A 25503-nucleotide genomic window follows, 5' to 3' on the forward strand; every position below is an offset into this window, starting at 1 on the left:
GCATTCTGCCCCACATGTCTAGCACACTTGGAAAGTCAGCTAGGATCACTTCTCCTCCCTCACTGCCTTCAGAGACCATTTCAGTTTCACAATATGCAATCTATATGCAAGCTTAAGGCTGCTGTTCCATTCTGATTCATAGCAACATGAGATCTGCTAGACTTCATAGAAGAATGAATTAATTAGGAGTGCAAATTATTTAACATTGGATATCTTTTAAAGTCAGAAACACTGAAAGGATGGGGTGAAACAATAATTAAGAAACTACTTAGAAGCCGCCAAAGAAACAAGTCTACAAAGCTGATGTAACCTTATGTAAGGAAGCAGAGCAAAGACATCCACTACTACCCAACATGTAAAGCGACTAAAATATACTAGACCCAAGCCAGTGGCAAGCCCCATTTTCAGACAGGCCTTGAATCATTTAGAGAATGCAGTTGTCAACATGCAGGCACATTATTTCTTCCATAAGGATGTTGCTTATAGAGTCTTTAAATTTAGTACTTCTTTAGAGGAAAATCCTTTCAAAAGCAGCCTTCAACACCAAGTATTTGATTTCTTCCTACTTAAGTGGATGGTCTCTTTTGAAGAAATGTTATGTATATGGATTAAGTTAGGCCTTCTTGTTTATCAGTTAATATTCTTCTGTAAAATGTAAGCTTATAAAGGTAACATTTTAAGTCAGCACAGAACTCTTCCAATCTTGTTCTTTTGTTCTCTGGGGTTTTATTTCTTGCTTGCTGTTTTAAGTTCCATCTCCAACTGTAGAGTCACGTAACTGGTTTATGTGTGGATTATTTTTCCACCCCAGTTAGCCAGAACACATAGGTGGATCTGTCTATTATGCATGGGCAAGAGACTTTGCTTCAACGGCAAAGAGAAAGTCACAGGGGAAGTTACACACTCTGCAGAGAAAGCATTTCAACAGGTCTGTTGAGCCTCCTCAGAGGTGAGCACATCAAAACTGCAAGCAAGTGCCAGTTAAATATCATATTTTCCCCTCTGTAAGACAGCCATGTAAGCAGTGTCCAAATAAGTCAGTAATATTAGGGCCAGCTCTCCATCATGTGCAACTCCAGCTGGTGACTACCTCGTACCTTTTTGGTCGGCAGGGTGAGGGGGCACATGTGGGTACTTGGAGTGCTTCTTGATATGGAAGTTCACGTTGTCCAGCTCCACGTTCAGGCTGATGGAGGCGGCCGAATCACTGTCCATTGTGGACTGGAAGCTGCTGACTGAAGTGCGCTTGCTAGGGCTGGCGGAGTCTTTTAGTGTTGGGTGAGGGGGAAGATACAGGGAGGAGAAGGGTTCACATGGGTATTATAAGGGTGCCAGAGAGGAGAAAAATTGTCTTTAATACATGAAGACCAGTGTGCAATAATACAGGAATACAGTATTTTCATAGCTTTAATCTCGTCTTCATGTGGGCATGCTGACATACTGGACATTCTTTAGTGCACTACTATATGGCCCAAATCAAGCAGAAGTCTGCCTGAGAAACAGAAGACAGCAATTTACATGCTTCTCCTTCATTAGAAGTATGAAGTTTTACCAGTTTCACTAAAATCAAAATACTGCATCCATTGTGAGAAAGTGGAAGACTAGACAGGCTATAGCTCTCTTAGATCCTTATGGCCCCAAGCGCACACACAGAAACACACACAGATAAAGCAAGACATGGTTAAACTACTAGGTCCTGAGGGACTGCAGACAACAGGGGAGAAGGCACAGTGAGAACAAGACTCAGGTGAAACTTACTGGCTGAGTTGTCTTCCCCTTCATCAGCAATCTGCTCTGTGTCACTGTCATCAAACTTGATGTCTTTGAACCAGGAAGGCTCAGAGTGGCCCTCTACAGAGTTCACAGAGTCACTGTCTGGAGATGGGGTTTCTGAGAACTCTGTGCTCTAGAAGACAAGGAAGGGAAAAAAGTTATTAAAGTGCAGCTCTGCTGAAATATTAAGCAGCCTATCACAAATGCAGGTCAGGCATTTTAAATCCAGAGGATACTCTCAGTGGGCTGAGCCAAGTTAGTCATGGAGTTACCTCCTTTGGCATGAAATAGGAACTCTTTGGGACAAGAAACAAGTAATTCTTTACAATTCTCAGTCTCTGCCTACACTCTGCTTCTAAACAAATTGTGACTAAGTGGCACTAAAGGACAAGTTTATTATACTGCACATTTTCTGTCATCACATCCAGTTAATCAGCTTTGAAAGCTTGCTGTCTCCAGCCAAGGTGGGCGACAGCCTTATCCTTCACCCAGAAACCAACAGGTGCAGCTTTTGGTGGAGCCTAATTCTAAGTTACTGGAGAAATTCTTTAACTGACTAATGTAGCCCCATGAGTTTCAATCCAAGATGGACTCTAGCTGGGCCTACTGTGTCAAAGCAAAGACTGGCCAGATTGCCAGAGAACCTGGAGACTACCTAAGTAATTTCCATCAGCCTTTCTCATGTCTCCAGGCACCTCTAAACAAAGTTATCATCATCATCAAGCATTTGGCTGCAGTGAGTGCAGCAAGCAACTGAGTCAACAACACCACTTCTCCAGTCTCTTGTCCAGAAGAATTGAGATCAGACAGTGCTTCCAGCTGATGAGAACAAGAATTTACTTTAAACATATAACACAAGCACTTTACAAATAGGGATGCATAAGGACTTGCTAGTTAAAGGCAAGCTTTTACCAGGACACTGAGACAGCTGACTAGCTGAGATATCAGATGAGCCACAGAGTAATCAAGGGAAGTCATGTGACTGTGTCCATATGACTGAAATGCATGAGGAAGACAAATGCTGTTGGCTGCAAGCCTTCTGTCTGAAGCCCATGGGACAGCTAAGCCATTCATCATTGTAAGAAGCTGAAGAACATGAAAGGCTCTTAACTGAAACAATGTTTTCAGTAAAGAGAGGCCACAGAGCTATCTTGTTCAAGCTAAAAAACCCAATATAATCTCTTAGGCCAGTGACTGCTCTTACTCCTCAGTAGGTTTGATTCCAGTGAAGTACAGTAGGACAGAATCTCTGGTCACTACTTCCTGCCTCCCCTCAGGTAACTAGTCCTGTTCAGGAGGCATGAAAAGACCCCATCCCAAACTTGGATCATGTGGCTAAGGTACTGAATTCCTTATTACTCCATCACTGGAGATCAGAAGGTTACCAATACAATATACCTAAAATATCCATTTAGAATTTTTTTAAGTAATTTTGAAACAGAAGATCACCATTGTGTTTCCATCATCAGTAAGTGCACACAGATTCCAAATTCTGCACATGACAAATTCTGCACATGCCACAGGCACAGACTGCGCCACCTTGAGGCCTCTGTGGAAGATGCCCACCACGAGAGGCCTGGCTCTGCTGATCCTTTGCCTCACTTTAGGCAGCACCACATGTAACATCTCATTCTCCACAGAGGACAGCCCCAAAGCTTTCTGGGCAAATTAAATTTCCTCAGGCTTCAACCCACTAAGGAAAAAGGCGTGGCCCCCTACTTTCTGTACAGGAGACCTGATTTAGAAAACATACTACAGCTGTTGAGAACAGGATTAGAAAATATTATTCTAGTCAACAGCCAAATCCAAGAAGAATGGTATCTTTCAGCTTTCCTACTCCTTTTACCTGCAAAGGTCTGTAGAGAGCATATTCATCTCTGAAGAGCTGATCATGATGACTGACACATTCCAGCCAACGTCCATCAACCAGTGCCTGTCCTATTGCAATGGCCTGGACCCTGGAAGTATAATAGAGATGGTTTTCTATGTTTTGCTCTAAACACGTATGGTTTATGATACAAGCACACTACAAAAGGGAAGAGTCATTTGCTATGCACTGTTTGACCTGTTGGTATTCCATTCCCATTTTTACACAAACACTATTTACAATACTGTGATGAGGCAGCACAGTGCACTAATTCATGCATGGAGGTAAATAAAGAGACTGCCAGTACTCTGAACTCAGCTGAGGTGTCCAACATATGATTAAGACATGTTGCTTGTGCTCCTCCAGTATTGTTGAGTTATGTATACTGATCATCTCTGAGGGAGGACTGTTGCTCTACACTTAAGAACCATCTCAACTTTATTCCATTATCATATAATTAAATACACAAGATTGTTTATATTCACCTACATGGTTAAGAGTCTGCCAGCTCCACTGAAAATTTAGCTATCCAACACTATTAGCGGTCTCTGATCCCAGAGGCAGACTTGCTCTTTGGAGTAGCAGTGAACACTTTAGGACAATTCTTGTAATGCATGCACTGTTCTCCATGTGAGTGATACTTGTCCCAGGCTACCTCCCATACTGGTTCCCAAACCAGAGAGCCTCCTGTGTCCTGTTGTTTGGGGGCACATGGAATCAGAATGGAACCTGCTCTGGGGTAGGCAGTAAAGGGAAGATTGAACTTTTCTCTCTCATCTCCCTGCAAAGGGGCCTATCTCTGCAGTCTAAGGTACACTACATCAGCTCAAACTCACAACCTCCTCTCATACAGACAGAGGACACCTGTTGTCCTAAAGCATCAGGGCTACCTTGTGGTTATGTGCCCATTTCTCATGAGCCAGTTGACCAGCTCTTTTCCCACAATGCAGTTGGGATGTGTCCGCAGCCAGTAGCGATGGTCTTGAAATTCCATACCACTATTATGATGGCAGATTTTCTTCCACAGATCTTTCAGCTGGACTGAGTCCTGGACAGGGAGATGTGCAAATTAATTACCAGTCTAATCTCAGCAATGGTTCCAAGGGCATCAACCCAGGCCTTCAGATCAGCTTCTAGATTAAAAGCCCTCCATAAATAGGCACAGAATCTAAGCCATTCAGCATAACCTAGGCAAAGGTGCAAATAGAAATAGCAAACAGATAAAATCAAGCCATTACTGCAGGTGGAAACTGGGATCTGGAATTATTTTGACCAAGGAGCACACAACCCCAAGGTGTGGAGAAGAGATGCTGCAGGTCACTTTCTCAAATGCCTCATTTGTTCTATTTTTGTGTAACAGAACTTTAATTAAATTTTAACTGGTTTCAGCTCTCCAATTAACTGTCACATTATTGCATTTTCCAAAGAGTGCCCTGAGGCCCAGGAGTTATGCTCCACTTTATTGCTGGACTGGCTTTCTGCTTTCAGTTCCAGCAGTGGCTGTTCTGGGTATTCCCCTAAAACCAATGCCAGCAGCTCCCCTTCCATACCAGGTATGGAGTCAAATGGATCAGTACCAGAACATGACAGGATCACACAATTTGATGCAACTGGAGTCTCCACAGTTCAGCTGTCTTGAACTGGTGAATACAGTAAACTGAAGAAATTGGCAGAACAAAGCAAATCCTTCCAAGTCAAGGATGTTGACCTCTAGTTCACTGAAGTGTGCGCTTATCCCAGTGTACATACAAGCTTCTCTACCTTTATTTCATGAACAAAGTTCATTAGTCTTCTGAATGGACTAGGTTAGGATTTAAATTAACTCCTGACATAGGATCAACTCCACACAAGGATAAGGATATTAAACAGTAGGAATGCATAGAAAATCCTTCATTAATTGACACTGTCTTCTGCTCTTACATGAACAAAATAGTACCAGTCTTCTTCCTCAAGAAAGGAAATGGACAAAAAAAAAAAAAATCAAACAATGCAAAGCCAAAGAGCACCAAGACTTGAACATCTTGCTTCAAGTTGCATCCACAGAGGTTTCAATTTCCTTTTTCCTGCATTAACATACATCTGTGAAGCAGGGTGGTATAAAGACGTGCCTTAAACATGTTTCTCCCTCAGGTGTTTATCCATTTACACAGGAACTAGGAAAAGAGTTTTGCAACTAAACAGGAGTTAGTGTTTCTACACCCTCAGGCACACATGAATGCATACTGCTGGCAGCAGGCAGAACCTAGTAACACAAGAATGAGCCTGATTTTAAAGCGGCAATGAGGCACAATCTCGAATCTTTCAATGTGTGAAAAACACTGCCTTCCCTTCTCTGCAACTTCTTTGCCTTATTTGCTGGAAACACTTCCCTTTCTTTCCCTCAAAGAAACAAAACAGTTTTTTACTGTTTAGAAATTTATACAGTAACTGCAACCTACAACATTGCCTCTGGGGGGAAGGGATAATAGGATTACACAGAACACTGCTGCACATAGACTTTTCTTTTAAAAAGTACATCATTACAACCTTCTACAAAATCTTTTACTTATTCTGCAAAAAAAAAAGAGGGGCCAAGTTATATTTTGGCCCAGTAAGCAATATGAGCTTTAATTTATTCATCATGGTGTAACTATTTCAAAGCACCCACTTAAAGCTCCTGATTACGCAGCCTATGAAAAAGAAAACTTGAAGAAACACAAAAACAGGTCACTGTATTACAGCTGCAACCACGACAGGTTTAACTCAAAGATCCACCATACACCAACTCCACATTCAGCAAGACTAAAGTTGTAAACATTTGTATGCAAAAACCCCATGAACCTATGATTTATTTCAGGAAGACAGTAATGTCCAAAGCAGCATCAATATTCTCCATCTCTGCTCCCCCTGGAGGAGAGGTCCAGGTACGAGTGCCTAGAGAAGAGCCTTAAAAGTCAGCAAAATACTCCTGCTGCATGACACAAGGAAGGCAAAGAGAAGCATGAAAGGTACCAGAAGGATTTTGCGCTCATCCTCGCTGGTCTCTGCTTTCATATGAGTGCGAGTGGCCTGGGGGCTGACCGACGTCTCGTAGGCAGGCACCATGGGTGAGCCTGAGCGATCCAGAGACAGGTTAGTGATGCTGGCTGACCTGCAGGGGAACAGAGAACAATTCCAGTGTAAGCATTCACCGTGTGGGGCTTCACCACAGCTGGCCTTTATCTTATAGCATACTAAAAACCAGCTCAAGCCTAGGACGCTGTTTACTCTTGTCAGTACAGACTGCTTAATGCTTCCTCCCTTGGCAAAGCAGAAGAAAGGCTCCCCAGGAAGCAAGTGTATTGCTTTGGAACTGCTAAGGTAACTGCTAAACTTCTGTAAAGATCTAGTATAAAGCAGCTGGAACTAAGTTTAGGCACACCAATTCATACATGTCTGTATTTAAATTGACTGGGGAAGGGATGGCATGCTGGGTAATTAGAAGCTCCAGCAGTTTGGAGAAAAGACAAACGTCAGCAAGGGTGGCCAACGCCCAGATCCCTGTAACAGAGCACTCAGATTTCCTCCTCCCCTTGTCCCATTTAAAATTCCTTGTCCTCAGCTCTCAAACACATGGCTGAAAGCTTGCAGAGTCTGAAGTCTGAGCACTTGGTCCCCAGAGAGGCTAAACCATTTTCTGAAGCTGGAGGTCACTGCAGCGGGCAATCCCCCCTGTACCGTGACATGGAGCACCCCCCTTATCTTGGTGCAGCTGTTAAGAAATCTGAGCTGTGCACTCCAGCACAAACACACATTTTGCAATTATCATTGCAAAGTTACAAATGCAAACAAGTTCCAGATACCTTCTGCTCCATTAACCCACAACTAGACCTGAGACTCTGAATAACCAGAGTACAACTTCTCATCATATAGAGGCAATGGCAGTGTAACCTATTGGTGCTAACAGCACTCTGAGGAGTGAGGATGGAAAACATTTCTGCTTATATCAACAGGGAAACTCAAAATGCCAGTGCTGAACTGACTGAAGAGGCTTGCACCAACCTCCTGAAAACAGTTGCCAGCCTCTAGCCTTTGGAATGAAACTTTGATAACTTTGGAGAGCTTGCTAACTGGCTAACAGACATGCTATAATTATTCCCAAAAACTCTCCACGGATGATGTGGCTTAGCCCAGGCGTGAAAAAAGTAATGTCACTCTATTTCAGTTTTTATACTGCAGAGTTATGCACTTTAACAGAAAGCATCCTAATACACAAGATGAGGCTGACATGGAAGTCCATAACTAAGCACTCCTCCCAGTTGTTTTGCAACAGCTGCTTTAACTGTGCCACATACCTGTAAGCAGCAGGGATTTTTTATTTGGGTGTAAGCAAGTTAGAACAGTGAGATTTCACATCTGTGCCTTTATCATAAACAATTACATCTGGGCCTTTATTATATATATATATATATTTAAAAACAGAGAAGGGGATTTTGCCATGGAAATGCTTATCCTTCAGAAGGACCTGCAAGGGAGCAGTTTGAACCCTGCTTGCAACATTTGACTGTTCTGCTGGGGTTTTCCCCCCCTCATAAAAACCAAGACTGAGAACAAGTAACACATTTCCCATCCACAGGGAAAACAAATAGCAATATGTAACTTCTGTTACCTGCCTCTAAGAGCACTCAACCTGCATATTTTCTCCTTCATCTCCTCTAGAAAGAGGAATAGTCAAGCTTCTCGCAAAGAAATGGCTACAGCTGCTTTGGGAAGATCTAAAGGCTAACATCACTCAACCCAAAGCCAGCAGCTTGTCTTCCAAAGGTTCAGAATTTTTAACAGAGAGATATTATACCTCATCATTACGTGTGTCCAAACAAACAAGTACTTTTGGTGACGTCATGAACAGCCAGAGTTAAAAGTTTAACTTGAATAAGCAATCTGGGCCTGCCAGATCAAGATTAGAACCATCCAACTACGACATGTTCGAGCAAACAGCAAAAGCCTTTTAAAATAAAGGTACATTCAAACAGCAAGAAGGAGACCATCCTCAAGGTTTCAGACATTTCTTGATGTCACAGCAGTTATTTAGCTCTGGACTTTTAACTCTGGACTCCTTGCCATGTTTGCCCAATATTGATTTTTGGTGCTCGTTTACTCACCAGTATTTTACTCCCCTAGGTGAGACCTTTGGGTCTCAGATGTACAGTCAGTGTGCATCTCTTCCTAACCATTCCCATCGCCTAGAAGGATAAAGGCTGCAAGCAGTCCATTCTCCAAAAGGTACACCTAACATCTTTGCCAGCACATCCAGCATCCTTCTCAAATGAGTTCCCCTGTCTTCACTGGTCCTGCCAAATCCCTCCAAACTGCTAAACATTGTGTATTCCTCTAACACCAATGCAAAGAAATCACTGAATGTCCCAATTCCAGTTTTGAAATCTGGATTATCTTTGCTCTGTTCCTCACCTCTCTGCCGTACCTTCATTTCTTTAATTTAACCATAAGGGAAGCATGCAACTAGCACCATAGCAGAAGCACTGTGAAGTGGGAGCTACTTTTACTTCTAATACCAGCCTATTTAGTGGGATTAAGCTCAAATATTCACAAATTACACTAAAGCTCTCATGAACCCTTTCAAGTTCATCCTAACACTCTTGCATAAAGATCTATGAAGGGATTTTAGCCTGAAGAAGTTTGGTAATTTAAACAAGATTATCCTTAATGGAAGAGCAAAGGAAGTAGATGGGGATGCATACAAACAAACAAAAACCACGCCTCTGCTCCTCGTTGACCTAAGTCTTTTTGTCTCCCATCACCAATTATGTGTTACTCCCTTTTCTTCAGCTTCCTCAGAACTGTACTTTTCTTAGCCACTTCCTTCCCCTCCTGTCCTCTTCACCATCATTTCTGCTTGACCAAGTCAGCAGCAAACTACAGGCCCTCAGAAGCACATTTGTTAACATGAATACATACACAAATGGTTCTTCCTTATAACTCCATACGGGCAGTGAGAAGTCCCATTTTGGACATGAAGCAGCACTTTCAGTAAAAACGAGCCTAGAAACCCAGGCTTTACAGCAACGAGTAAGCTAGGAGCGCATCTAGAACAGAAAATACTCAGAAATTATTAGTTTACCTGTTTCTAGCTGGTGACTTCCCGGCATCCTCCTGGACAGACCCAAGGCGTGCAGACAACGTGGTAGCTGAAGAGTCTGGGTGAATCAAACTGCAGGGAAAGGAGCACAACAGAAATGATTGAGATATTTGTGACATCCAGCACATCAGAACAACTGTAATTAACGTACAGTTAATTGTCATGTTACCTCTCACACCCATGATTGTTAAATCAACAAGGGAACAGGGAGAGCTTTCCTCATCTGTAGGCCAAAGGTATCTGGAAGACAGTGCTTCTTCCAAACTCAACTCTTGAACAATACAGACTATTCCTACTTCCTGTATCATCCTGCTTTCCCACCTGCTTCCCCAATATCCCTTTCTTACACATCTTCCTTTCCTACAGGCTGTTAGTAGATGCTTTGGCACTAGACCTCTCCAGCACACCATCTTTGCAATCCAAGCAACACTATCCACAGATACTGCTAGACAGCTTTGGCCAAGACAGACTGACAATCTTCTGTAATTGTTTAACCTGATCCCAATCACCTCAGCCCTCCTTCTGTTTCCACCCCAGGAGACAAGACAGCAGATGTTCGAGCACCATCTAAAGAAATTGCTGTTGGCAAATCTGTATCAGACATAAGCCACTACAGGCCAACTGACACAGCCACCCTGCTGTGCTCTACACAATAAATGCTCCTAGCCTGATAAATGTTCTTCATGAGAAACTGTAAGCAATGCAGCTTTGTCTGAGTAGCTGTACTTATCCAGAGTACACCACTCCTTCACTTTTAAAGGACATGGCCCTTCAAATTAGTTAAAGCAGGAACTCTGTGTTCCAACTGTTCAAACAGCAGAGAGACATCTGACAAGTACATGCAGCATCAGTCTCCCTAAATGCTTCTCTCGCTGCTTTGCAGCATCTTATCTCAGATACATTATTTTGGAAAGAGACAACTCCCAAGTTTTCTTTTGAAAAAAACTACTTCTCATGCAGAAGCCACTATTAGAACACAACTTCTGCTCCATCATGAAGTTGTGAGTTGCCAGTTCCCATTGTGACACCATTTAAATTCAGTATCTTGAGTTTAAATATCTTAAGGTCAATCAGGAACTTACCAAACAGTATGTAAGAAAAGCACTGTAACCCACTGCAAAGTGCAACAAGCACTGATGAAAATGTTAATCCTGCTAAAGCAACAATAAACCAACTAATCCCCAATCTCTCTTCCTCTCACAGATAAAAGAGGTCCACATTTACTCAGTGCCTCCCAAAAAGACTGTGTTCCATTATAGAGTTATAGGTCTTTCAACAACAGGAATCATTTTGAGTGCTGCAAATAAAGATATAGATTCTTTCTTTACATGCTAACGTCTACAGGCTGCTGAACTGTCGTTACAAAGGCACTAACAACACATCTGAAGACAAAACTAACAATACCTTCAGGATTTTGTGCATTTGAAGAGAAGATTCTGAGAACATTTACTTATTCCCCAGTTCAAAATTTGGCAGTATTTATCCTATGCATTGGCACATTACCACTTCAAATGACCATAACATTAAACCAGGAGTACTTTCCTTTATTTGGGCCTAAACCTGATCATTTAAATGTTTCCAGATAGAAGCATCATATTCTGAACAGCAACATGCAAGGCAAGAGTCAGGGCATTTTCTGAAGACAGTAAATGGTTTGACAGGTTTTTTTTAAATTTTATCAGAAAGCTGCTATGGGGCTTATGTCACTAGCACTACCACTCAGATAGACAAAGGTTCTGACTCAAGATTTCCTCAGTAGTTTCGCGTCTGCCTGCTCTTCTGTTTTAGGGAAACGAGCACAAATACCACACCTGATTATTTCTTCTTCCCCACAACACTAAATTAAATCAAGGTATTCCAAAAACATCATGCATAGCACTTGAGAAGTACAGTGCTCTTTTACTCATGGTCCAAAAGTAAAGATCCCCTCATTTGAGACCAATAGGAATTAATATACCTTGAAAGGAGATTGGAGGACCTTTATAGGTCCTCTCTATTGTCCTTTCAATCCCACTTCATCTGAAACAGGTGGTTACTTCCATCACTTCTCTTTTACCTACACAGAGAGCACTTCTTATGCTCTCTCGCCCAATTCAAAACCTGACAGGTAAAGCACCAGTGTTACATTGACTTGCCTCTCAATACAGTGGTGGTTAGATGGTGTGATTTTGATTCTGCCTTTTTAAACTCTGAATACAAAAGCCTGCTCTGTCGCTGGTACAGAATCACTGAATCAGTACATTAAAGGAAAAACTGCAAATAAATTAAAACTTCACTAAAAATGGTTCCACATTTCAACTTAAAGAGAAGAATATTACAGGCAAGCATAGAATTAGATTATTTTTACAGGAGCTGGAATGTAAAGTTTACTAGGTGGAAACCACCAGCTTTTGTCTAGGCAGCTGTCAGCCTGAGAACAGTTGAGATTCCAGAGCTCAGCATGAAGCACTGCCTTTACCTTTGCCAGGTCAGATCCTCCTCCAGGAAGATGTTGCGGCTGGCTTTGCGGCTCCCAACCGGTGTGCGTGGCTCGCCAGGATCCAGCACGGACACAGAACACGCAGAATCCGACAGGGCATTTAAGTCTTCTCCAATGGAGTTACTGTCTGTGGAGTGTGCATAGCTTAAGGCTATTTTCCGGCAGTAAGTGCAGGCTCGGAGATCCCCTATGGAAAAGGGAACCAGAGAGGGTAAGCGAACAGGAACAAATAGTACTCTGTTCCTACAGGATCAGAGGTGTATAGTGGCGGAAACAGAAGGATTTTCTGTTTCAAAACCTCTTTGCAAGTCTAATTCTCATACTCTCTTAAAGGGCAAAACCCTGGATAATTACACACTGAGGGAATTTTTCCAAGGCAAATGGTATCTAACACAACATCAGTGAAAGAGGAGAGAGGAGACAAGGAGAGAAAGAGGGAGGGAGGGAGGGGAGGGAGGGAGAACACCCATGCATACTGAAATGATGGCAGAACAATAGCCAGTTAGATATGACACACCAGCTGATGTCTAGACTTTGGTAACTGGTATTTGAAAGACTTTCCCCTGACCCTCAATTAAAGCATGTGGCTCATACTTTAAAACTACTGTTACTCAGAGAAGCTTTTCCTCGAGCATACTTTATTGAACTGCGCACTCTTGTTCAATAGTAGCCATATGTTTTGTAGAGTGGTAAAAATTAGCAGGCATGGCATAATCCACCGTCTTTCACAGAGAAACTGGTAGAATCAGGTCCTGTGATTCTTTTTTCTTGTTTTTAAGCCCACTACAGACCTGCACAACATTTTCTAGAAGATGCCATGATCTCAGATGCAGTAACCCAAACAGAGATGAGCACACAGAGACTGCTGTTTCCCAGTAAATAAACCTTACCTGTGTAACCCATGAATTTTCCAGGGATTTCCTGATTGCAGCATCGACTACAAAAGATCTGCCCACAGAGTCGACAGTGGTGCCTCCTTCGGAAAGTGGTGAATTTCTCACTACAGTCGTAACATTCTTTGCACTGGCTGTCAGGCATCCAGTACTGCTTCAAGTCACTGTCCTACAAGAGAGGACAGCAGATAAAAGCTTTTTCTTTTGTAAACAGGAAAGCATGTTTAGTTTCATAACTCTTTCTAGACTATGCGTATGGAAAAGAAAATTTCATATATTCATATATACGTGCACGTGTACACATGTTCTGGCATAAAGGCACATAAAGGATTTTTCATGTGGTTTTACAGGGAGTCAGCAGGCTGAGAGTTCTGAAGAGAATAAATCCAGTAGGACTTTGCCTCCTTGATCCAAGATGGAAGCAAAGCAGAGTAAAACTATCATAGGATGTAGATAGAAGTCAAAAATAAACAAATACATGAAGTAGTGATTGCTCTCCCCTCTCATTTGCCCACAGCACATGAGAGGTCCTCAACTAGCACAGTTTAAAAATGAGAAGGAAAAAAAACCACCACATATCAGTTGAAGCTGTTATCTAGGAGTAAATCAAGTTACCAGAAATTATCACTGCAGAAAGATCATTTCAACAGCTAATATTAGGACATGTTTTTAAAGGATTATAGATACATGTAAAAAATCTTATTATTTTACCAAATTCTTCAACACTTCAGTAAATAGCTGTAAAAGCCCATCCCAGATTGATTTTGATTCAAAACTCCAGGTTAACTACTCTGTGAAGAAAACTGAAATTCACATTCAGCAGATAACAACGTACATTAATTAACAGCATTGGTATAGCCACAGGAAAAACATAATCTTCAAAACAGACAGTTAAAACTTCCATTGGTGTTGAAGCTATAGAGCAAGACAAGCTCTCAGTTGTGATTCTGAGCACACCAGCTGCAACTCCCATGGATGGAGGCAACTGCTAATGGTCACATGACAGCCCTGCCTGTGCAACACTCTTTGCTAGAGTTCAGTTCTGGAAAAAAGCCTTTTCAGAGGGACTGAATACTCCAGGATTTTCTTAGGAAGGGAAACTGCTGCAAGCATTATCTCAAAACAATCAGAGAAGAGAGTAATCATGCAAAAGAAAGGTGATCCCTGCTCTCGTTTTCACATGATCAAAAAAAAAACCATTGGGATTTATTTTTGGATATTCACAAACTAAAGTTTGACACAGCTGCTAGACCAATTTTGAGAACAAAGCAGTTATGATCAACAACACAACACTTTCATGCTGTCCTCAGCCAAGAAAACCCACAGAAAGAGGTTGAAGACTGCTCAAGACAGTCTAGTGTTTTAGAGAAACTAGAACTTTTTAAGACAAACACTCAGCTTTAAGCAAGGAAAGTTGGAGTGAAGAGCTTTGCCAAGGAACTGCTGCAAAGCTGCAGGGGATGCCACATAACAGTTTTTGTTACAACTCTGCGTGATAAGCCAGGTCTCTGCATCTACCACATAGAGAGGGGCTGTTCCAAACACCAGTGCTGTGCCCCACTTGCATGTGACCCACTCACTGCTGGTCACACCTCCCAACTCTCTGCCCACCTTGCAGGCTGTTCTTGTCATGAGGGAGGGTTCAAAACAGAAGTTTGGCCTGCCTTAGCAGTAGAGGCTCATTAGAAAAGCACCTTCTAGAATCTGACACAAGCTTTCTACAAAAGTAAAGAGGTCTCCTGTAGAGACAGGCCAAGCCCACAGCAGGAACAAAGTGCTGCCTGAAGTGACTCAAGCAAAACATGGCTGCAAAGGCAGTGATGCATTACCTTTTTACAGAAGTTAGCATGCTGACAACTAACAGACTGTTTCCAGAAGACCTGGTCATATTCATTTACTGCTGTATCCTGTCTGTTTCAGCACTCCTCCAGGAGCTTCAAATACATCCGAAAATCTCTAGGGCCTTCAGAAGTTGCCACAAACTGAAATATGAGTAAGGGGCATACTCAATGCCCTGCTTACTGCAATGAAAGGCTTCTGCTTCACTCTCAAAAATCTTACCCTTTCTATCAAAGCAAGATTATTCTTACAAGCAGAACAGCACTGGAAGCTAAGTTTACTCAAAGTCTACCTATAAAAGCTATCAAGCCAAAAGCAGTTTCCTTCCTCTACCAGTTTTTAATTAAATGTACTTTTGCCTGTTCATGTCTTGCCCACAGACACAGCTATTTATATCATCACTTATAAATAGGTGTGGATTCTTCCCTCAACTAGAGCCTTTTCTTAAAGGTATGGTCCAGCTGAGCAGATGGAAATGAAGTCAGCAAATCAGTAGCAACCACCAGACTCTTGTCTATAACCAAAACTGATTAATGGTGCACACCTTTCAAGCAAATATTGCTGACCAATCAGTACCACAGTAAGTAGCAGATTTAAATCACTCCAAGAATTCTCATTCCTATTTGTGACAGTTAATGTGTTTCACCTGTGCTTGGTTAGCCTTCTAGGGAGAAAATTATTAGGGTTTTTTTTTACTAGATGGGGTAACAAATAAGTGGGAAGGAGTCTAAAAAGAGAGCATCTGGTCCAAGCACAAGAAACTAAGTAAACACAATGATTCATTCCCCAATACGACAGATGTTTGGCAAGTCAAAAGACAGCATCAAATGAAATTGTTTCCCCTGCATTCACACAATGCTTTTTGAGTTTATTCACTCATCCTTCAAACATCCAGGAAAAAAATCCCCATGATGTATCTAAAAACAAAGCTCAGAAAAGCCCAGTAAAGAGTTAATTTTCTAGATGGTTTGGCCCACAAATCCTTCTAAAGAAGTACCTGGCTCTTCCCCTCCATGATTTCTTTGAGGCGTTTTAAAACAGTGCTGAGGCTCCTTAACTGAACTGCAGTTCGAGGGTCATGACCTCCGAGAGGTGGTTCTACTTTCCTTCGATTGTCTAGAAGGGAATAGACAGCAATATTCATTTCTTCCATGATACATCAACATTCACATCACAACACAAAGCCCCATCAGAGGGAAAAGCATTCACATATATATACATTTCACAAAGTTACAATGTGTATGGCTCCTTGCCCTTGATGCCAGATAGTTTGCTGCGACTGACATTTTAAATACCACCCTCTGTGTTTACAAGAAGCCATTTAAGTTCTCTGAGAAAGAAAACATCTTTCAAAGAAGTGATTTTCAACCTACTAGATGAAGCTTGTAGTAGTCTGTTACAAAGCACTGAGGTCTCATTTTTAAAATGCCCTCTAGGACACTAATTACTTGCAAAATACTTGCTGCAATATAGACATTCATTCTAGGAGTAGTATAAGTCAATGCTTTGACCTGAACTTATTAATAAATTAATACAGCAAAAAATCAGGACTCGATTGCTCAGTTCCTATTAAAAACAGTAATTCAGAAGTTCACATTTTTGAGCAGTTTGGGGGGTTTTTTTGTTTGGTTTGTTTTTTTTCTAACAAAAACATGTTGCTGAGAACTTGTACAGTTATTCTTGATTAACTATAGCAAAGAGACTCCCTGAATAAAAATGCAATGCAGCTAATTTCTTTTACTTTGAAGCACTGCTGAACAAACTACAAATAGGCTCCTTCTCTCCAGGAAGATTTGAAATCACAGCTCTCTATTTACCTAAACACTTAAACATTTCCAGAGTCTCTTTCCCAGATTAATAACTTTCTGAATAGTTTAAAGTTGCTTACCAGCTTCGTTGCTCTCCATCTGACTAGTGTTTTATTTAGCTTGCCCCCAGTACAGGAAGAGCAGACATGGCTGCTCTCTGTTTACTGCCTGAGCTCTCCCTGATGTCAGCAGGAACGCTGACAGCTCTGCCTGCAGCCCGTTAACTGTTGCTGGGCAGTAACTGCTACACTACTGCTTCGTGTGCAGCAGACCAAAACCCTCCCTTAATGTGACTAAAACTGTGGGATTCCATGCCTCCTCTTCAGCTTCTTGGGAGGCATTTTTAGTCAATCAGCCCACACTTTGCTGCTAAGTACAAAGAATGCACAACATTTTCCTTTTTAAGAAAAGAAACCCATTTCTGTAACTCGCCACTTGGAATTGATTTCTTTTTAAAAATCAAACAGACTTTTGGGCAGTACAAGGTTCAGTATTTTAGGGTGATTAAGGGGACCTTCATATTTCAGGAAGACATTGATAATAACAGAGAAACCTCTGGCTCCTCCTTACTTCTATCACAAGATCTGTGCTGCGTTTACTTCCTTGTACTTCCTCTGAATTCAAGAGTATCTCCTTTCCAGGAATGTTGCTTCCAATTCAAAGAATTATCAGATCTACTGCCTAACTACCAATAAATCTTGTCACGCAAGTGACTTCCAAAAACAAACAGCACTGAGGAAATGCCACAGGTACTTGTGGAACCAGGAACTCCACACAATGTCAGAATTATGTCACCCACATAACAAAAAGCATTCCATCAGCAGTAGCAGCACATGGCCAACCTGTTTATACTAGAGAAGCTGACTGATACTCAGATTAAAATTCAGCTGGTTCTTTTCCTTCTCAATCTCAAAGGGAGATTTCTCCCTTTCTGAGGAAAAACACTGTATAGCAAGAAAGTAAGAAGTGATCATTCCTGCAGTAAAGGAAACACTGTTTAAAACACCATCCTTCAAAAAGAATTCCCAAGTATCACAACTTAGGTTAACTCTTACCCCTGATCCAAACTGCATTATTATAAGTTAAAATTTAACTTCCAGAGCTAAAAAAAAAAAAGAAAAAAAAGAAAAAAAAAAAAAGGTAATTTATTTCAACAGTAAATATCATGCTTCCTATATGCATTTATGGTTGCTGATCCTTGGTAAAACCTATGAAAAAACTCCAAAATATGGAAATATGTTTTCACAGTGTTTCATGACTCTACAGTATTTTAGCATTCATTTCACAGTGAATGACAAGGAAAAAACACCACAAGAACTACTTTGTTGCAACCTATAGTTTTGGTTTGTAGGAGAACTGACCACACACTAATACAAGAGGTATGGATTCACACAGTTTCAACAATACAAAAATACCCCTGCCAGAGATACTAGTTTCGCTAGTACAAAACAACACAAATTGCTTTTTAATTACTTGTTGCCACAGCATAAGATTTCATATACAATTTCACCACCACAGTTCAAACATCACATCTTCCTCAAATCACTGCCATAAAAGTACTGTCATGAAAATTAGGAAAACTGCCCTTAACTTCATTTTATAGCATTCATTTTCATGTTCCAAAATCTTTTTGATTAGAAAAGATGCTGTGGTAGTACTTCAGGCTCCACAATGGTTTCCGGTAACTATCACATGCTTTTCTCAGGCCTTCTTCCCCTATATGATCATTGGCCATTCCTTTGCTTCTGCTGAACTCTTTTGCCACTCCCTATTACTGCCAGTCTGCTACAATTGTCTAGCACTAACAGCATTATCCTGCATGACAGGGGAACAAGCTAGAAGTGCTTTTACTACCCATGCTCCTTCTGCAGCAGTCAGCGTTTCCAGTTCTCCTTAAACAGGATTTGCAAGCTGTGACATTATCTCAGTGACAACAGTCTCATTGTTGGACTATTTTGGTTCAATCCAGCACCTTGAAACCCTTCATCTGACAGCATGCAGTCCAACACAACCAGCACACAATGATGCAACAGACTACCCAGGAGAGAGACCACAGGAGCCACTGTGGAGTCTCAGCACTGGTTCTTCAACCACACAACCTTCAGAGTATCTTTGACATGAGCCAGGCATCCAATAGCTCCTATTTTCACAGAAGCCAGTAAGGAGCTATTATAACGTTTTTGTGTCAGCAGTCCTGAAGGGAAGCACAGAACTGAAACCCTACATAACTGCTGCCAGACAGTGTCCTCCAAGAGCCACCATCCCTCCATGCTGTTCTGCACTTGCAGCTGTCAGACAGCACGGGCCCCAAGCAATGACATGCGCTGCACAGACACTACAAGCTAATGGACAGATGAGGGGCAGGGGTCAGCATCTTCAGGAGCAATTTCATTTCATCACTATTTAGAGGCACCAGAAGCAACCTTTTATTTATGTATTCCTTTCAGTTTGCTTAACAGGATACATTATTTAAGATCAAGTAGGCTAGAGAGACCTTTGTGAAGTGCTTATATATTTTCCTGCCTACACTTGCCCATGCTATTAAGTACCTAGGTAATGGCAAAGCCTAGAGAGACATTCACAGGCCTGTGGATACAGGGCTACAAGAATACTTAATCAGACACCTCTCTGTCACTGAAGTGGGTGGCCCAATTTACCTGCTTTTCACCATTGAGATAGGATAATAATTTCTAAGATTATTTGTGCAGGCCAGCATCAGCTGCAATAGCAAAAATAAAATTCTCTGCTACTCGATGAAAATCCTCAAAGACCTAATTATTCAGCACCACTTAAGGTTGAAAAAGGAAAGAAAAATAATTTTCTAAAGTTTGCTTAAAAAACCTAATACCTGACTTTTAGAGAAGGAAAATGCAAGTATTTTTCCCCCTCTTCAAATAAAGTGAGATGGCCTAAAACACTCCCCCAAACCTTCTCACTAATCCAGTACACTTTTACATGTGTTACACAGAGCTCATGTTTGTTACAGCACCAAGGTTGTTTGGGAGAAAATACTCAACAGCAAGTCAGGCTGCTCAGCACATGGTACCACATAAATCTCTTCAAAAAGTGAGCAGCAATTCCTGCTTGTCCCAACTTTACTTCTTTACAGGCTAATTCATTATGACATTTTTCCAAGCATACTTGCATCCAAACCCAGAGATATGAATGGAAGTCCTGAAAAAGAGCTGGAATAATACAGAAACAGTTCCTCCCACACACCTTAAACTAAATCTTATTCCTGGGCTGCCTAATCCCAGAGGAAGTCAAACAGCCAGATTACTTCTGCCTTCTGAGTATCAAATAACATACTTCACCTGAAGGCTTCTAACATCTAATCCCCAGGCAATTTCCAAGTGATTTACAATAGGTACCAAGTAAAAGTAAATTGGCTCATCAGCCAAGAGCATGTGGCTGTTCTTGAGACACTTGAGAAAATTCTTTAAGAAAGAGCCCAAGAAAACAAAACAAAAACCCCAAATTAATTAATTAATTAACCCCTTTAATTGGTTCACTGGAAGCAGTATAACTAAAAAGATCAAATACTACTACAGAGCAAAGAGGACGATGATGAACATGTTTAACTAAGCATGCAAATGACTTAGGTAAAAATGCTAGTTCTCTGTACTAGACTTTTGCCTGGCTACCAAAACTACACATCTTTCTGAAAATCCCATACACATTAACAACATTTAGGGTCTGATTTGTTTGCACTAGGTACCACATTCTTGGAAATACTGCCTTGCACAAGATTGTTACCCAATTTAGCAGTTTCCTCAAGGCTATCATCAACAGCCAAGAGTAACCAGTCAGATCTCAAGAGGGACCTCTGTAATCTACTTCCTAGCTCTTTCACATCTTCATAAAGCCATTACACAGTTGGACCTTTGAAATTACAATCAATCCACATACCAGCTAAAAGATTCAGTACAGAATCTGGCAATAGTTTAAGCAGGATTGAAAAAAAAATCTTAAGCACAACTTCCTATTCAATTCTCCTCAAAACAACTACAAGCAAAAACCTCCATTTACAACTCCCTTGAAGACCCAAACACCAAATCCATCCAGACTAAGCACTGAAGTTAGAGTTCGCATGTGGATATTAAGAAACTGCAGTCTCTCAAGATAAAGCAGAACTGTTCAGGATCAAAGTTCAGGTGACTTTAAAACACTGGATGTGTTTCGGTAGCCTCTTCTGTTCCAGACTGTTTTTGAATTAAAAGAGCAGAACCCCAACAAGAAGTTGTCTTGCTAGAACACCAAGAAGGGTGGAGGGTTATGAGGTTCAAGTCCAACCTCACTAACAGAAGCAGTGTAGCCTGATACTAAATTCTGCTATGAATCTAGACACTCAGTGAGCCTTTGTTCACATCCTTCCACCTCACCCTGAAGCATCCTGGCTAGTGCAACATTGCCTTATAGAATAAAGAGCTGGAATTACCCAGAGTTGCAGAAGATCTTCTTTGCAGCTCACCACTCAGTTGTTTTTTGTAAGGAATTGGTGATCTCAGAGACTGAGCCCTCGTGGGATGCTGAGGACTGGACCAGCCACCACTCAATGCTTGTGCATCACTCTGTCCTGCCTCTGCTCTCTCTGCTGGGGATGAAAGCCTGCCATCATCTAGAGTTGACAGAAAGCAAGAAACCACCTGTTCAGACGTGACAAAGAAAAGCAGTAGTACATGCAAAGCTAAGGTTAAAAAACTCTCACAAATAACTCTTTTGGATCATGATTAAACAAAACAAATGAATTTTTAGTTTTAGAAGTACTATACACATTACATAAACAGGACAGTAGGCTGTCTTCAAGCCTCAGGCTATTTCAGAAATTCCCTAATGTGAAAAGTGTCAAAAAAATTCGTGGCACGTTATTTGTGAATATGAATGATTATTGCTAAATAGAATAGCTACACTTGACTATCAGCTTCTGCCTTGAAAAGAGATTTTCAGTTATTTTACAAGCCAGTACTGAGGTCACAGTAAAGTTACCACAGCCTTTAATTTCCATCAGCAGATCAAGTACAGACAGGTTCTCATTGATTCCAGTAAGATGCACATTTCATGTGTTGTTTCAAGGTTGTTTTCCCATTCACATAACAAAGATATTGCTGACTCCAGCTACATTTGTCAGAAAAAAACAAGTGAATCCAATATTGACCACATTTTATGCTACTTCCAATAAATTAGCAATGACAGGTGCTACTCTAGTATGCAAACTAACAGCAGTCATACCAAGTAATTATTTTTCATTCTGCATAAGAAGAGTCTGAACAGATCAGTTACACAAAAAGCTGTTTGGCTCTTTTCCCCCAGCTCAAACACTGCTGAAGTATGCTTAACAAAGCTGGATAATGAACAGACTAAACAAAAGCAGCTGACCAGTGTGCCATCTCCAGTAAAGGGATATGCAGACTTTGCACAAAATCCAGGTGCATTCATTCACCATTCTTTGCAGGATCTTTCTTTAAAACAAAAAGGAACTCACACAGTTCTTTCAGAGTTTGCCCACTGAGAACACATTTAATGACACATGCAGCACAAAGGCCAAAATCATGTAATGCTTTTTAATATACAAAACTTTCACAACACTTCAGACTTCTTGATAGGGAACACCTAAGTCATGCAAATTAAGTGTGGACTTCCTGCTTTATTGCAGGTCAGCTGTCACCCAGCTGCAGGTACGAGATGCACAGGAAGGTGAGAGGTGGATGAAGTCTGAAGTAAGAACTTGCACTGGAAGGACAAGCACACATTTTGCTCATACAGGCTGGCAGAGGGTTACTCCTACTTTCAGCCCAAAAAAAAAAAATCATACAGGCAAAGGAAATTCTGATGTCAAGCTAAGAATCTATACAATACTACCTGCTAACTGGATTGTCTTTGACTTTCATGGGCAGCTACAAATAGCCAGCTGCAAGACTCTGGCTATCTTCTCTCATAATAAAGCTCTCCTCCATCACCCAAAAGCCAGATGTGACACCCCTCACAAAAGAGCTGACATCAGCCCTTTGACATTATGCTTCTATGTTCAGAGGTGTTTTTACAAGCAGCAAACAGCACACACAAGCCATGCCCACACATCCCCCCAGCACTCACCTTTGCTGAAACGGAAGAGATTTACAAAAGAACTGTAAGCTGATTTAAAAGGAGGCTCATCCTGGTCAGGAGTCAGAGGTTTGAAGTGAGTGAGATGAGATGGACTGCTGGGAGAACGAGGTAGATCACTGGTAGAGTCCAGTGTGGGAGAGCGTTTGTCATCTGCAGCCATTTCAGGTGCCCTGGAAAGAGGTCAGCAACACACATTACACAAGGGGTGGTGAAACAGAACCTCTTCAGTCTTCTGAGCAGGAGATGTCTCATTAGATCCCAGAGGACAGACATTCACCCAACTGACCACAGGCACCTGCTATTAGCTCAGATCAAGAATGCCAGAGGGGCCCATGCCCCCTGCCCAGCCACTGACAAAGGAGCAGCACCTCTGCAGAGTGTAATTCAGAGTGCCCAGTTAAACATCCAGAACAATAAAATACACAACCACTACACCGATGACACACCACAGGAGAGGTTTATGAGAACTTGAGTTTTCAAACGGAGACTCTGCAGGCATATCACAAAGAAGTTTTAACTTTGACAGCTTTTCTCCTAATGTTGTGAGTTCTGCAGCCCTTGTAACAAAACTGAAAACAGGCATGCCTGAGCATGCACAAGGCAGACTTGTTGTTTGGCCAGGTTAACTTCAGAATAAACTACAAAACAAAAACAGGACTGAAAGATTAATTTTGGTGGGAAGCTGTTTCCCTCCCCTCTGCATTACAATGCAGGCCCTTGTGCAAGTTACCAGGGAAGCAACCCGAACTGTGGTTTACTTGTCAAATCTAACACCTTCAAGCATCCTCGTTTTCAGGAGCAGCTCCATTTAGGAAAAACAAACAAAAAACCCAAACCACTTTCTGTATTAGGAGAAGCCATACTTGTAAACCCTGTTTTCTGTGTACCAAAGCTGCCATACAGCCAAGAGTGATACTTTTCCCCAACCCACACTCTTTAAGCTGATCAGACACCCAATTTCTTTCACAACACCTCACTCAGCCTGCATTTCTAGCCTACTAGGCTAAGGTGCTTACTACTTTCATCTTTGTTTAAGAAAGATTTAGTGAAATGTTTGAGAGAGTAGGAACACAAGGAGCTGATGGAACCTATGAGTGACAGCTGATTTTTACCTGTGCCAAGGATCAAAACCCCTTATGAACCTACTACCTGCTTAGCAGCTGATACCCACATCTTCATGAAATAACGATATCCAGTTCCCACAATTGTTCCCTAGAACTTACAGGCATATACTGCTGACTAGAATATATTCTTCCAAGTTCCAAGAAGCCACACTGAAAGAAATTTGTGCAGTCCAGAGAAAATCAACATGATCAGCAGGTAACACTGAAAGTGCTAACAAGCAGCTTGTGTGGCAAGGTTTGACTTTTCCTACAAAGAATGCCAAAAAGATGTATCTGCAAGTCATTCACATGACTTCTCAGTGGACTTCTGCTTGTTGCTCTGTACAGTAAGCACCTTCAGCTCAGAGCTTCTTTTGCTATTCACATGTCCTCAGGAAAGAAATCAGAGAGGCATCATTTACTAAGTTTCAAGATAAACTTTGCTCAGATTCTTTATGTAAGGCTGAGTCTTAGCCTTCGACATCCCTCTGCCCTGTAAATCAGGGTATGTTGTTTTGTTGTTCATTTCACCAGTATTATTCAAACAGGTGATTTGAATGTACTTAAACACCAGAGCTCATGGAACATTTTCCTTGAAACACACTCTTCGGGTAAATTTGGAATTGTTTCTTCAATCTTAAGGCAATAGTTTGCTTTTTAAATGTTGAACATACAACAAGGGTGTACCTTCACAAACACTACCACATTAAAAATCCTACTATGAAGTCAAACAGTTTTGTAGGAAACTATGTTCCTATTTCAGCAACTGACTATAGCCTGGCAAAATAAGAGTTACAAGCAAGTCTCTGAATGTGCATTAAATATGTATATATATGTGTATAGATAGATAGATATAGATATATGTATATATATATATATATATATATATATGTGTGTGATTATAGAAAAACTTGCATTTCAAGGGGGTAAAATCCCATAATAACTGCTTCTGTCACAGCAGTATTGGTCTAATTAAAACTATTAAAAAGAATAGCATTATACCTAGCATTAGCTCCAGAAACACCAAAATCTTCTGTGCTGTACAATCTATTGGCCTTTCTATGCTTTAGCTGTCCCACTAAAGGGAAAATACTCCCCCCATCCCACCACAAGAAACCAAGAAATAGTCACTTCTTTGTATAATATGGGAAAGGGGAAAGCAAGGTGCACATGTCGGTCAACAAGCACAAAACCAGAGTACATTCCTCACAGGATCCTCACCAACAGCCACGGGAATGTATCTAAAGCCACTCGAAGCTGCAGCTTCAGCAACCACCAACTCATCACCGCTACAATCCGGAGCACGAGGGTGAGCCTCCCTCCGCACAGGCCCTGCCGCTCCCCGCAGAGCAGCGCCGGGACGCTCCGCGTCCCACAGCCCTGACCACAGCGGCCAGCGCCGGGAGGGCTCGGCCCCTCCTGCTTACACACACACACCACCGCCGGGCACCGGATCACACACCCCGGCTGCACGCCCCCCGCGATTCAGACACAACTGCGCGGCTGACACGCTTCCCCTCC

The 25503-nt window shown here is 41.6% G+C and overlaps 1 protein-coding gene across 8 annotated transcripts in view; it reads right to left on the reverse strand.

Moving 5' to 3' along the window:
• Nucleotides 1–25503, reverse strand: part of PIKFYVE (phosphoinositide kinase, FYVE-type zinc finger containing) — a 62782-nt gene that overhangs the window by 36756 nt on the left and 523 nt on the right. For 5 of the 8 annotated variants that reach the window (XM_041472980.1, XM_041472979.1, XM_041472976.1 and 2 more), the window contains exons 2-12: nucleotides 22868–23049; nucleotides 21213–21392; nucleotides 15964–16082; nucleotides 13125–13296; nucleotides 12214–12421; nucleotides 9738–9827; nucleotides 6632–6770; nucleotides 4531–4688; nucleotides 3620–3731; nucleotides 1759–1906; nucleotides 1098–1265 (exon numbers count right to left, since the gene is read on the reverse strand). In XM_041472980.1, coding sequence (XP_041328914.1) covers nucleotides 1098–1265; nucleotides 1759–1906; nucleotides 3620–3731; nucleotides 4531–4688; nucleotides 6632–6770; nucleotides 9738–9827; nucleotides 12214–12421; nucleotides 13125–13296; nucleotides 15964–16082; nucleotides 21213–21392; nucleotides 22868–23039 — 1666 coding nt within the window. In that variant the 5' untranslated portion in view covers nucleotides 23040–23049. Of the gene's footprint in view, nucleotides 1–1086; nucleotides 1266–1758; nucleotides 1907–3619; nucleotides 3732–4530; nucleotides 4689–6631; nucleotides 6771–9737; nucleotides 9828–12213; nucleotides 12422–13124; nucleotides 13297–15963; nucleotides 16083–21212; nucleotides 21393–22867; nucleotides 23050–25503 lie in introns of those variants that run through there. The other 3 variants (XM_041472978.1, XM_041472977.1, XM_041472981.1) reach the window with 2 other exon arrangements.

This window comes from Pyrgilauda ruficollis, unplaced genomic scaffold (assembly GCF_017590135.1).
Source record: "Pyrgilauda ruficollis isolate IOZ18807 unplaced genomic scaffold, ASM1759013v1 scaffold3, whole genome shotgun sequence".
Lineage (NCBI taxonomy): Eukaryota > Metazoa > Chordata > Aves > Passeriformes > Passeridae > Pyrgilauda > Pyrgilauda ruficollis.